Source organism: Gymnogyps californianus, chromosome 8 (genome assembly GCF_018139145.2).
Source record: "Gymnogyps californianus isolate 813 chromosome 8, ASM1813914v2, whole genome shotgun sequence".
NCBI classification, from domain to species: domain Eukaryota; kingdom Metazoa; phylum Chordata; class Aves; order Accipitriformes; family Cathartidae; genus Gymnogyps; species Gymnogyps californianus.
Genome location: NC_059478.1, coordinates 23,082,411 through 23,095,048, shown reverse-complemented (window position 1 = coordinate 23,095,048; position 12,638 = coordinate 23,082,411). Strand labels below are relative to the sequence as shown.

The 12,638-nt window shown below is 39.0% G+C and overlaps 1 protein-coding gene across 1 annotated transcript in view; it reads left to right on the top strand.

The window, feature by feature from the left end:
• AK5 (adenylate kinase 5) overlaps positions 1 to 12,571 on the top strand; it is a 95,647-nt gene extending 83,076 nt beyond the window's left edge. The window contains exons 13-14 of the mRNA XM_050901011.1: positions 2,003 to 2,191; positions 11,536 to 12,571. Of these exons, the coding sequence (XP_050756968.1) occupies positions 2,003 to 2,191; positions 11,536 to 11,646 (300 nt within the window). The 3' untranslated portion in view covers positions 11,647 to 12,571. The remainder of the gene's footprint in view (positions 1 to 2,002; positions 2,192 to 11,535) is intronic.
• The last annotated feature ends 67 nt before the right edge of the window (positions 12,572 to 12,638 follow it).

Genomic DNA, 12,638 nt, shown 5'->3' with positions numbered 1-12,638 from the left:
ATATTGAAACTTTTAAAAGAACCATATTGATTTTTCAAAAGCAAATCAGACCCAGTCTATCAAACAAGATACTATTATCTGATTCTACCAGTCAGTAGACTCCTTCATATCCTCATTGTAAGGTGATGGTATGACTATAACTGATGAAAGGAATCATTCCTCATTTATTCTGTTATAATTTAGAACAGACCATGGAATTCCTCATGTGGAGCTGGGAGGAAATAACTTCTCACCATCCTAGTCCAATTATACAAAAAGGACATTTGTTTAAATCATTGATTAAGCCCACATCTTTTTTAACTTCTCGATCTAAGTCTTTTGCACTGTTAAAACTGCCTTGTTGGCTTTTTTAATCCCCAAACCCAATACTGCTGCTTCTAATAGCATTAATGTTTTCTGAGTTGTGTGGAAAAAATGGATGGATAAAAGCCTGTCATTGAACTGTCCGACATAATCCCTTGGTTTCAGCTGTCTCTTAGAAAGTCATTAAGGTAGTAGAAAGGTCAACATAATCCAGACATCCTCGGTCAAATGTAGAAGGCCTAACATGAAATATTTACCTTTAGAATATTTCTTCCTTTAAGGGCTGTCAACAAAGGTAGCAATGGTCATTTCCATATATCAGTCATTTAGACTTTCTTTGCTGTAGCCATGGTAAAAGCATGAATTTCTAATGGTCACTAGTGTGAAGAACAGTCATCTTTTCTCAAGACTTCTCACTCTTTCCTAGAAGGTGTTCTCCAAATCCCTGCTGGAAAGGGAAGGAATGAGAAAAAGCCTGAGAGCATCATTGAAGGATTTAATACATAACTGCATGGAAAAATTATCACATTACCTTTCTCTGATCCTGTAACACCTTTATTTTACTTGACAGAGTGGAGTTTATCCCTTTAGACTCAGCCCAACAGTTGTTGCTCAGACAAAACCTTGTGTCAGAGAGAGCTGTGCCTGAGCAGGGTGCATGACAGAGTGTATTGCAAAATTTATGCTAAATGACACGCATATTTTTCAGCATCTCAGGGAAAGAACGATGGGGATTTGTATTTAGAATTTTTGGCTCTCTCCTAAAACATTATAAGGAACATTTTGCTCTTTCTTGCCAGTTCTCTTTCACCCATAAAGTACTGCAATATATACGATCAAATGTAGATAGAGACAATTATTTACTATCTTTGCCAAGGCCTGGGAATAAAAATAAATAAATCCGTATTTATTTTCTTTATAGAAAAGGGCAGACTCTCCCTTACGACTAGTTTGGCACTAGCCAAAAAGCACTAAATGGTGGACTTCTCATAAAATTTGGAAATTACTCACCAATTTGAAAATGCAGAAAAATATATCACATCCTTCCTTTATGCCATGGGTAGTAATGATGTAGAGTTACACTGCAAATATTGACATAAAATAGTGTGTGACATAAAGTAATTCACAGGATATATTCCTGTGAATATGTCCAATAACAAGCATTTGATGGTGTCCCTGAACCTGTCTGTTGCTACTCATTTCCATTTCAAGTGGGCATACTTTAATTTGGACATTTCCTTCTATTACCTCTTGAAATTCTAAGCTAGAGTTTACCACTCCCTGAATGAAAATATACTTTTCACAGATTGAACAAAGCAAAGGCTACAAAAATAACTGTGTCAAACATTCCATGAGTCCAGTGCTGTTTGCATCAAGCTTTTATCAAACAGTTGCAAATAATGAACAAACAATGATCTTCAGTCCAAGTAGCCAGAATTTTTCAGATCATATCTCATTCCCTGTATGTGTAGAGCCCAATCAAGCACAGCCTTGATCCTGAATACTGGGATCTCTAAGTGCTGCTACAATAAGAGGTGTTTGTTAATAAGCATAATTTCTGCATAGACAAATACGAAAGTAATTTGCTAATAAATTCCTTGACAACTCTTTTGGTAGCATTTGTTTTTAAAATTATCCAAACCAAATCAGTTTTACCAGGCCAGAGGTTTGAATACTTACTGTTTTTCCTTGTCTCTAGATTGGGGAACCAAAACTTGTGTTCTGCCTGGACTGCTCTGCAGAAACCATGAGCAGTCGCCTTCTGATGAGAAATCAGAGCAGTCAGCACTCTGATAACATCGAAACCATCAAGGAAGGAATCGAAAGCTATTACCAAGCATCAAAACCTGTGATTGCATACTATGAAAGGAAGACACAGTTATGCAAGGTAAATTGCTTGACCTTTTTAATTAAATTATTGCTTTTTACTTCCATTATATGAGCAATATTCAGAAAATATTGACACAACACCGTTTATGAACTGTATTAGTTTCTGCACTTCCCAGTTTGTTCTCATCTTACGCTTCCCTGGTTTGCCTGCAACTTCTACAAACCTCTGAGTTCCACAGAACAATTTGAAAGAATAAAACCACAGATTTATCCTGAGTCTGAGAACATACCCTGAATCACTGCCTCATCTGTATAGAATCTCTTATTAAACATTAACGCTGGAAAGCTTTTCTTTAAGTATTAGGATTTATTTCGCTATAAGGGCTTTCAGAATTAGGATGAAAGATTATGTTAATCCAAAGCCCTTTAGTTAAATTTACAAAACTGACAGTGTATATCCTGAAATAAGACAGACCTGCACACAAGAATGATCTTTCTGCTGGAATAAATGACATAGTCATATTAATTTCAATTAATTACCTCAGTTTACACCTGCTCAGGATGTGATATTTAAAGTGTTCTTTTTATTCTCTAATCAATACTTCACAGAGAAGCAAGAAAAATTCCATCAGTGCAATTAACTGATGTATATGCTGGCACATCTGTAAACTTATTTACATGGGATGTTTATATTTCTTTTTATATATTTCTCTGCTCTGTCATGGCAAACTGTCCCTTATGTTCAGCTGCAGAAAGATCTAGTCCTACTGATCCTTCTTGTCCTAAAAGGGAAAGAATCCAATAATAGTTTCTGGAAATATTATGGGAGCTTTTTTCTAGAGGCTCTAGCAAACATGCAAATCACATATCCCAAACCTTTCTCCTCTGCAAAGTTCCCAAAAGAGAAACATGCAGCTAATTTATGCACCCATATCCTGACCTGAGAACAGAGTAAATGACATAGTCCTGAAAAAAATGATACTCAAAGGGAGAGTCCTGATTTGTGTGCTTTGCTAACCTCACAATAAGTGCACAGAAGGCAAACTCTAGAGTGGCAGAAAAAAAATCCCCAATTACTTTTCTTTTTTTTAAGCTTAAGAACGATTATCTGGTTTTATTTTTATTTTCTTTGATGAGCTACCTTGCCAACATTGCAAGAATGTGTCTAATTAAGAATTCAGTACAATACACAGTGCACCAACACAGTGCGATGCAAAGGAAAACGGATCTCTCTCTATCTCAAAGACCTTATTCCAGTGAGCCGTGCCTACCACAGTGTTTCCCTTTTTGAAGCATCAGGGAAGTGACAGCCCCAAGGAGAATGAGACTACACTGAATACTTTAACACAGATTTTGCATTCATGGTCTGCCTTATTTCACTTGACATGGACTCTCCTTGCCCTTCCTTAATACTTCTGCTGCAAGTTTCTGCTCCATCTCCTATGCAATCTATGCAATGGTAAAACATGCAGTCTTTTCTTGAAAGCTTATAGCTCATTAGCTCCGTAAGGGACTTGCCTAGTCTGTGGGTCAGAACTGGATATGTGCTTTGTACTCTTTTATCATTAGTTTTTGGGGGAACTGACATTGTGCGTTTGCATGTTAGAAAATATTCGTGCATTGCTTGAACAGTGCTTACACTGTTTTTCTTACAATGTTTGTACATTGTCTGTACTTGCTTCTGATGAATGTAGGTGTTCAATGTACTTCCATCTTCTGGGTGGAATTAGTGGGTATGAAAGCTCTGTAAAATCAGCTTTATAAACATTATCATGTCAAATGTCTTTTTAAGGTTGAAAAACGTGTTCTATTTTTCTTGAACACAGGTACTCTCTATTGAAATGTCTACCCCATCCACTTTTTACTAAGCTGATAAAATACACATCTGCTATCAAAGATGTGATTCCATTATGGATTTAAGTAAAGTAGGGAGATGCCCCGCCCCCAACCCTTATGATGTAGACAAGTACATGTTCAGTTATTTATCAGCATTTAGAGAACACTGCCAAAATACTCAGCAGGGGTAGGCTTTTAAAACTAATCCTCCCAAGGCTATCCTTGTCACCCTCAGCCAGCCTCAAGTACAAGCCTGCAGCCCTGGTGCCTGTACAGCCAGGAGCAGAAGCAAATGCAGTTTTCATACAAGAAGCATGTTAACATTTTATTATTCATGGGTGAGAGAAGTGATGTTTTTTAACCAAGTGTTGTTGAACACTTGTGGGAATCTATTTTAAAGTTTACTTTGCACCTACAGTGAAAGTGGAAAAGTAGGTCTGAGCCCTTTTTTGCACAGGGCAATTGACTTCGATAGCTATTCTGATCCAAATATTCCCTATCAGTTCTGCAGTGGACAGTGCTGGAAGAAAAAAAAGCATTTAGTTTTGGAAATACACTAAATACTGTGAAACAAAGCAATTTCTTTTCTGGACGGAATGCTTGTTTAGGAAATTTTTCTAGGCAATTTGCCTGGATAAGTGAGCTCAAAGAGTTTAATCATACAGTCTGACTTGGTCAATAGCACAACTCAAACATAGTGCCTGCCATAGTGGCATCCTTCCAGTGCCCAGTCCTGCTTTGAGCAGGAGGTTGGACTAGATGACTCACTGAGGTTCTTTCCAACCTGTATTATTATGCTGTAAATGCACATCTTACAAACCTATACATTATTTGGCTCAACAATTTGAAGAATAAAGACAAAAACAGTTAAGACTTGGTCAACAGCTGTTTTGAAACAAAGAGAACTAGATAACACAAAATGTGTAACTGTTAGCTATGTGGGAAATTAAGAGAAAATAGACATTTAGGTGTACAGTTTTAAAACTGTTTTAGCGGTGAATATGTTTAAGCTGCATGTGTTGAAGAAAGCAGAGAGTAAAGGGGAAGTTTGCAATTCCCAGGACACGGGGTTAATGTCTTCTTTATAGCAACATATTTTACAGACTGCTAAGTGTTGACATTGGCAGCCACTCTGATGTTCTCTGAATGAAGAAGGGAAATTCAGGTGGAAAGCAGAAAAACTATCAGTAATACTTCTGACTGCAATTTTTTTTGTGTGGGCTAGGCTAAAATAGTCCTTGGTTTTTGTTATTTGTAATATCATATACACACACAGAAGACTGAGACTTTACCTAGAGGCAGTCTAACATGTTTAATATTTTTCTTCCAGATTTTAATTATAACACCACATGTTTTCAGCTTTGGGAATCTGTTCATTCCTAAGTGGGTTTTATTACTCCCCAGCATTGACCAGCACTGGCTGAAGATGTTAGTGCTCCCATTAAGACACTGGTGCCTCCATAATGCTGCTCACTGAAAGAACTGTGTATGTGTTTCCTAATCCATTTCAGGCAAAGCCACCAAAGTTAATTTACAAGTGTTGATTTGAAGACCCCTTAAAATAAATGATCTCATCTACATTCATGGATTTTTTAAAATAATCCATGGACCTTCATGTAACTACAGACCAGAGGTTTGTGCACTCTTTTTCTCAGGCAAAGCTGGTGGGATCCAATAGCTTCCCGTCACAGGGAGGTGATGTCTTACCTGAAGGTGCTGTTTGCAGATCCAGATCAGTCAGTAATCCCAGGATAAGTGATGGCCAAAGCATCTGAAGAGAAGCTGTTTAAGAAAGGAAGAGAAGAAGGGTCTAAAAGAATCTTTAGTTGCCGCCTTCTGGAAAGTTATTCCTGCCGAGGCTTGTTTTTTTAACAGAAGCAGCTCTTCAGTGGAAGGCTCATGTAAGCTTTATGTCCCTTGAGATTCCAGCCATGCACTTTCTTAAGAACTCAGAGGAGTGGATGTTGAGATTTTAAGAAGAATATTAGAGTCTAAATCCCACCTAACTGCCATGAAGATTCAGCTTTAACGTTTTCTAGCCAGTTTACTGCAAATGTGTGACTAAGCACCACTAATAATTGTAGGTGAAATAGTGTTTAATTGTATAAGTGATCATGTCTTGTAGGGCTTAACTGTAGCACCCAGTCCCTGCTTTGCAACAGAAAATAAAATCAGAATTGTTAAATAGACTTGTTTAACAAGAAAATAGCGTTGGCATATTGGTATTATTTGATGTCTCCATTTTAAGTGTATTTAGGGCTGGGCAAAGTTTTCCACAGATTGGGAACAGCACATGGCAATGGTGGTACGTGTTTAACTTGTTCTATCCAGCCTAAAAGTTTTCAGTCCTGAAACAGGCAGATTAAATATGCAAATGTAAAATTCAGTCCTGGGCATAAAGCCAACAAAAGGTCTGGTGTGGGAATTAGATGCTGGATGAGCACTCAGGGGAGGAGGAACTGATCTGTCGTGCCATATCAAGGTGTGCTTGAGACTACATTGTCAAATTACCTTTCTTATTCTCTGCATTGGAACGAGTGTTACGGCACGGATGGAAGGAGCCTAATAAACACAGTAGAGACAGAAAAACTCAAGTCTGACCTAGCTTCCTCTGCAGTCATTAGGAATTCTCTCTTTGTTTTACTTGCACAAAAGAGACAAAGGTATATGGTTGTAACAGCATTCCCATTTTAATCAATGAGAATTTTATGACCTTCTCTAAACCTAGAGTTACTGTGCATAGATGCATTCATAAATAACTAATATGGTATTTGGAAATGGAACATTTTTCCATTCCGCTGACCTCTGAACAAGAGCAGTGACCTGATGAAGCTGCCAAAAGATCAGGACTCTGAAATTTCCCTTTGACCAAGATTACCTGTCAGTGTTTCTGCTCAGCAGTGGAAGCGTGAGGCATGCACAAAGGGTGGAGACTTTGGGTGCAGAGGAAACATCTGTGAACCTGACAGGAATAAATAATAGTGATCCTTCCAGCCACCCAGCTGAGATGAAGAACTGTGATGTAACTCACGGGGATGTATTTACAAGGGAAGATAAACTGACTGAAGAGTGAAGGGCAAAGAATGACAGTGTCCTCTGCTCACTTTTCTGCTAAGGCATTAAGTTTCTAAATTGTGTTCTGGAAGGTAAAGTAATTGTAACAATAAGTTAGAAATTTTCCAATTAGTTTCTAAAAAATCATGTTTTGGGGATATTGTTTAATATTCCATAATTTCTTTCATAGTCAGTTACAGAACACCCACCTGCCACCAAGGACAGCAAGTGGGTGCTTTTTAACGAAGACCTCATACTGGAAATGCAGGGGCTGAAAGCACTACCCTCAAAAACAACAGTTGCAAACTGCCTGATTCTGTGGGAATCGGATGTTCCAGATGAATGAAATGAAACAAAATGCACTATGGTAGCTGTAGAAAGCAGGTAGATACTGTTGTTTTTAAATTTATTTCTCAGTGGTTTCCAAGGCAGCTGGACACAAAAGTGCATCTGAAAATTTAGTAGGCACCTACTTGTGTTTTAACGTGGCTAAATGTAAATAGCTTTGAATATATGGCCCTCTGTCAATTGAGAAGAAAGGGAGCAAAAAACCTGATTGTTTTTAATATCTGACTCATCCTTTAAAGCTTTTTTCAAGTGACAATATGTAGGAGGATAATAAGTAATAGAGAAGAGCAATGCATTGGTAGTCAAGCAAGACAAAACTGATCCTACCTAACTAATATAAGACACTTAATAAGTGTCTTAAATACAAGTTCCCTATTCAAAGTCATCTGAGGAAAAGGGGCATAAGTGTAACAAATAAGGTAGGCAGTCCAGAGCAGAAGATTTTCAAAGATGTCCAAAAACCTTCACTATTTCAGATCACATGCTATGGAAGCTTAGCCTACAAAGTTCAACCAAAATACATTTTTCTTTTTCTTTTCCTTTTTCTTTTTCTTGCTTCTTTTTTCACAGTGTTGTTCTACTGTTTCTTTCTAAAATCAGTTGAAGTCACATGCTGGGTAAGCAGTAGTTATTAGATTCTTATCACAAACATTTTCCATAACCATTATGAAAGAACGAGTGACCATCCACCCTCTCACGATCTTCCACTTCTAAGCCTTCTCATGCTGGTCTCCTGTTAGAAGTATCTCTGGGGAGGGGCAAATGTGTACTTTTCCCTTCAGAGAAGGGATAATCAATGGTGATAGTGATAGCAGGTATGTAATTTATTTCCGTCTTTTGAAAGGTTGTCAGAGAGTCATTAACCCTGGTAGGTAAGTAGGTGGGGAACAAAGGAACAAGTGTTTCTATGTCACCCCCCTTGGTGGCTTGTGACCCACTAGATGAAACATCAGTCTCGAAAGATACATCAGAAACATTACGAGGGGATTATAGATAAAACACGGCAGTAAATTCATGCCAAATGCAAATAGGTATCGGGGCAGCATGTTTCCCCTGGATTTCCAGACAGCTCGATCCATTGCTGTGAGAACCAGGTACTGCACTGTCTCAGAGAGGTTTTTAACACTCTTTTTAACGACAAAGATATAAATGTAAGTGACAACACAGCTGAACTTGATTGACCTTCAATAAGAAGCTTCTAACTAGTGAGTTTATTCCAGACTCTCAGTCCGTCTTCCTGGAAATGGTGGTCGTCAGCCATCCTCTCTACAGACAGTCAGGTTTTTCTCAGTGGCAGTATACGTTTAGGGTTCTAAATCCCAAAACCTACAAGAAATGGAGATTTGATGACAGAAAATTTAATTGGCTGATTTTAATGCCAATTAAAGGAGCAACATTGTACTATAGAGATGATTACTCCAGTCATTTTTCATATGAGGTAATTAAGTATCTCTGTATTTGAAGTTACCTAAAGCCGTAGTGGCATTTCAAAACTGGAAGCACTATGGAAAACTGTATCTGGATCTTGCTTTTATGAGAAGACAGTAGGTTTGAATAACCTTTAAAACAGTCCTAATTTATGAGGTTTGTTATAATCTGAGAAAGAGGAATACACAGTTTTCTCTCCTGGAGCTGCAGAGAGTGTCATTGAATTACTGTGGTACTAGCTGTGAATTATTATCACATTAAGTTAGTTTTGTGCCATGACTTTAAGTTAGTTCTGTGAATGGGACCTTTGTTATTTAGGAGGCCAGCATGGGAAGCACTGGGGCTGTCATTAGTCACACACATCCATATTTTACTGTGACAGTTAGGAAGTCAGTGTTCCAGCCAGTCATAAAGGGCATTTCCACGCTTACAAACCTAATTCTTCATCACAACTGCCTAGATCTAGACCCGAGTATCAGTCCCAGTTGTAGAAGAGGTGGCCGAAAAGCCAGTGGTAATCAGCTGTGCTGATCAGGTTAGGTCGGTTAGCCAGTGCAGATGTATTTATGGAATAAAGAGATAATAAAAATATGTATTGAGACAAGAGAGCTTTGAAATGCCTGTGGCCTTCATCTTGTGTGAAGTGTATTTCCTGTGGGATAGCCATATGAAAATAAGTGTCTTGGCAATTGAGGCAGACAAAACAAGCTGCTTTATAGCAGCTGAGATGGGAGTTGCTAGTTTTACTGTAACTGGAGAAGGTAGGCATTTGGTCCAGAATGGTTCACCATTCCCCTTTTCTCTTTGCTACTAGTAAGTAGCCCCCTCCTAAACCCTTTGTTTCTGTGGCATAGAAAGCTTCTGAAAGACATGCAGCCCTTGTTTGAGAACCAACCTTTCTAAGGCACCACCTGCTGCTTCACAAACTATTCCAGCATGTGCGTACTTCAGCGTTACATAAAGCAGCAATGTCAGCAAACACCAACGTGACAGGGAGCGAGGGAAGCAAGAGAACCGTGCTTCTGAAAGCTTGCCAGGAGGGGAGAGGGTAGTTCAGCTCAGACTGTAAGATGGCCTTGCAGTGAGTCCAAGGGGACAGGACCCAGTCAGGCATGGCTCCTTAAGGGTTGGCCAGGCTGGTCATTTCCAGTGCTGGAACTGCTGTGTGTGGAGGTAGACTGGCTGGATGTGCCAGCACTTCCGACAGGATGCAACCAGGGACCAAACTTCGCAGCATCTGCGGATGCCACCAAGAGTGAAACCAAGCTGTGGAGCGTGATTGCAGTCCCTTGCTGGATCTCTGCAAGGAGCAGCTGCTGACTCCCACACAAGACTTAGCACCGAGGGACTTAAATGTACATTGAGTGCAGTCAGACTGTACAGGAGCTGGCTGCAAGCCAACACCATATCTGAGAAGAATTTCATGGCCTATTTTAAAACCACATTTTTTGGAGTTTGAAACTCCTTTTATTCTCCTGCAGAACAAAGAGGTGGCAGAATGTATGATGGTCAGGAATGTCCCCTTCAAACATTACAATTGTCTGGCATCCTAGTCAGCAACTTGGAGATGAAAATGCAGCACATAGTTCAGAAAAACAGGCTTTAGCAAAGTTGTCATGGGTCAGTTTAAATGTGTGCAAACTCCGTGGCACGCATGCATGAAAGATTAAGCGTGGAGAAGCAGAGAGGAAGCTTGCTTTTGAGAAGAGAATCAAGGCTTTCACGAGGCATTTGAGAGGCACTGAATAATCAGCGGATGCAATCTGTGTGGTGTACACAGCCAGCATGAAACCTTCTTCTGTCACTACGGTGAAGGCAAAAGACAGCTCTCCTTCCTCAAGTAATGACCTGCATGACACTCAGTACATGGGATGGACCTGAAACTCATTGCTCAGAAAAGCTCGGTGGTACATTATGTTTTCTAGGGAACACACAGAAGTATTACTGGCTACAAACATCACTCCTCTTTGCTAAAATGCAGCTCTCTCTTCCTCAGCATAGGAGAATAAATTGGTCTTGTTTTTGTTGCAGTCCAGTCGTGAAAAATAACTTGAACAGCCTGGACAACCTCTGGCCAAAACAGAATTTTTGGGGTGTTAAAGAAAAAAATTTCTTCAATGAAAGTGAGTTCTCATACAACAAAACCAGTGCCACTATAAACCATGCGTTGCCTAAAGGTCGTCATAAAACCAGAACCAATTCACCAAGCTTGCAAATACAAATGCACAGAAACACACAACCTTGCTAAGTTACTGCCATTTGAAAGCTTTTAGGTCAGTCACGGCATTACATACTCTGACACTTTAGATGACAAGAAACAGCAAGTCAGTGCTGTTCATCTCGTTAACGGTACGATATCGAAGTTACTCTATTTGGTTTCTTTTGGAGGGTATGAAATTTAAAATAGTTTCTAAAAATCTTTGGAAACTGTTCTGTATATCAAAGGTGTAATTTTACTTTAAAACATGAGTACTTGGGAGAAGGAGCTTAAGCTCCCTCATTTGATTAATGTACTTTGCTCCAGACGATGGAGCCTACAGAACCTTCTCACATAAATCTGTGGAAACACAGTGAATAATTTCATTTATGGAAGCTGCTCCTCTACATTAGAACACATATAACGTGAAACAGAACAACTTTTATTTTCTATTGGACCAGTTTTTTGTGCCAATGTTTAGATTCTCGGATAATTCTTTGTAACTTAATCAAAACTAATGTTTTTTGCCTGCTTCACAGGTTGATGCAGAAGCAACACAGGAGGATGTTTTTCTGGAAGTCTGCAAGACAATTGACTCTTTTCTGAAAAAGGAAGAGGCAGCATTTTCTTTTTCAACAGAAACACAGTAACGGCGTATATGCAGCCTCACCTCACGTGCACTCATTGTGATTAAAATGCCATTCAAAGCAATACTGCTTTCTTGAGAGGTATCTGGAATTTTTGCATGTGGTATGTTATTTTAGATGAAATCTTTTTTCTCTGTTCTGACAATACACTCAATAGAAAGTGCTCTGTATGCTAACTCTACACTAAGAACCGCATATTGTTTTATTGGTTGTTTGCTCTCCGTGGGTTAAAAGCAGCGTGGTGAACAGCAGCTCTGGTTTGTATTTCATGATCTCAGACATTTGATTGGAAATCAGATGGTGCCTGGCCAGCAGTGAGCTCTTCAACCGCATCATTCACCATTTAGCACATTACGATTACTGCGTACAAGTTTCCCATTGGTTATTATTTTCTTTTAATTAACAGTATTAAATTTTGTGGTGTCACTTAGCTTGTTCTTGGGCTTTAGTGACTAAAATCTGTTCTTTGTTACATGCAGCTGTAAGACAGCTGGAAGTAGTCAAGCTAGAAGTTTACAATAAACTTTTCGCACATCCCCAGAACACTATTACAACAAGAAGCAGAAAAATTAATTGAAGGTGGAGATACGGTTGAATATTGTGGAAGTCTGTCAATCCATTATCGTGGAGCAGACACCGTTTTTGAGACAGCCTTGTCTTCTGCTGGGAATTGTAGGATATTGTAAGGGACGACTTCCCAGTGTTTTGAGCTGAGGTGAAAATAACGATTGTATTGTATAGTTAAATGTGCAACCCAGTAATTATCCATATTAACAGCAGTTTTACTATATTAATAAAGTCTACATACAAAGTTGACTATGAGCCAGAATGTATGAAGATGTCTTTAAATCATACTTCGGAAGTATTTCAAATGCAAAACTCAGATCGTCATCTGTTGTCTTGTACTGGCATTGCCAAAACTTGGGGAGGTGGGGGAAGGGAAGGAAAATGTCAAGGATTATTTGATTCATATTGCTTGCATCTTTAGTAAGCCA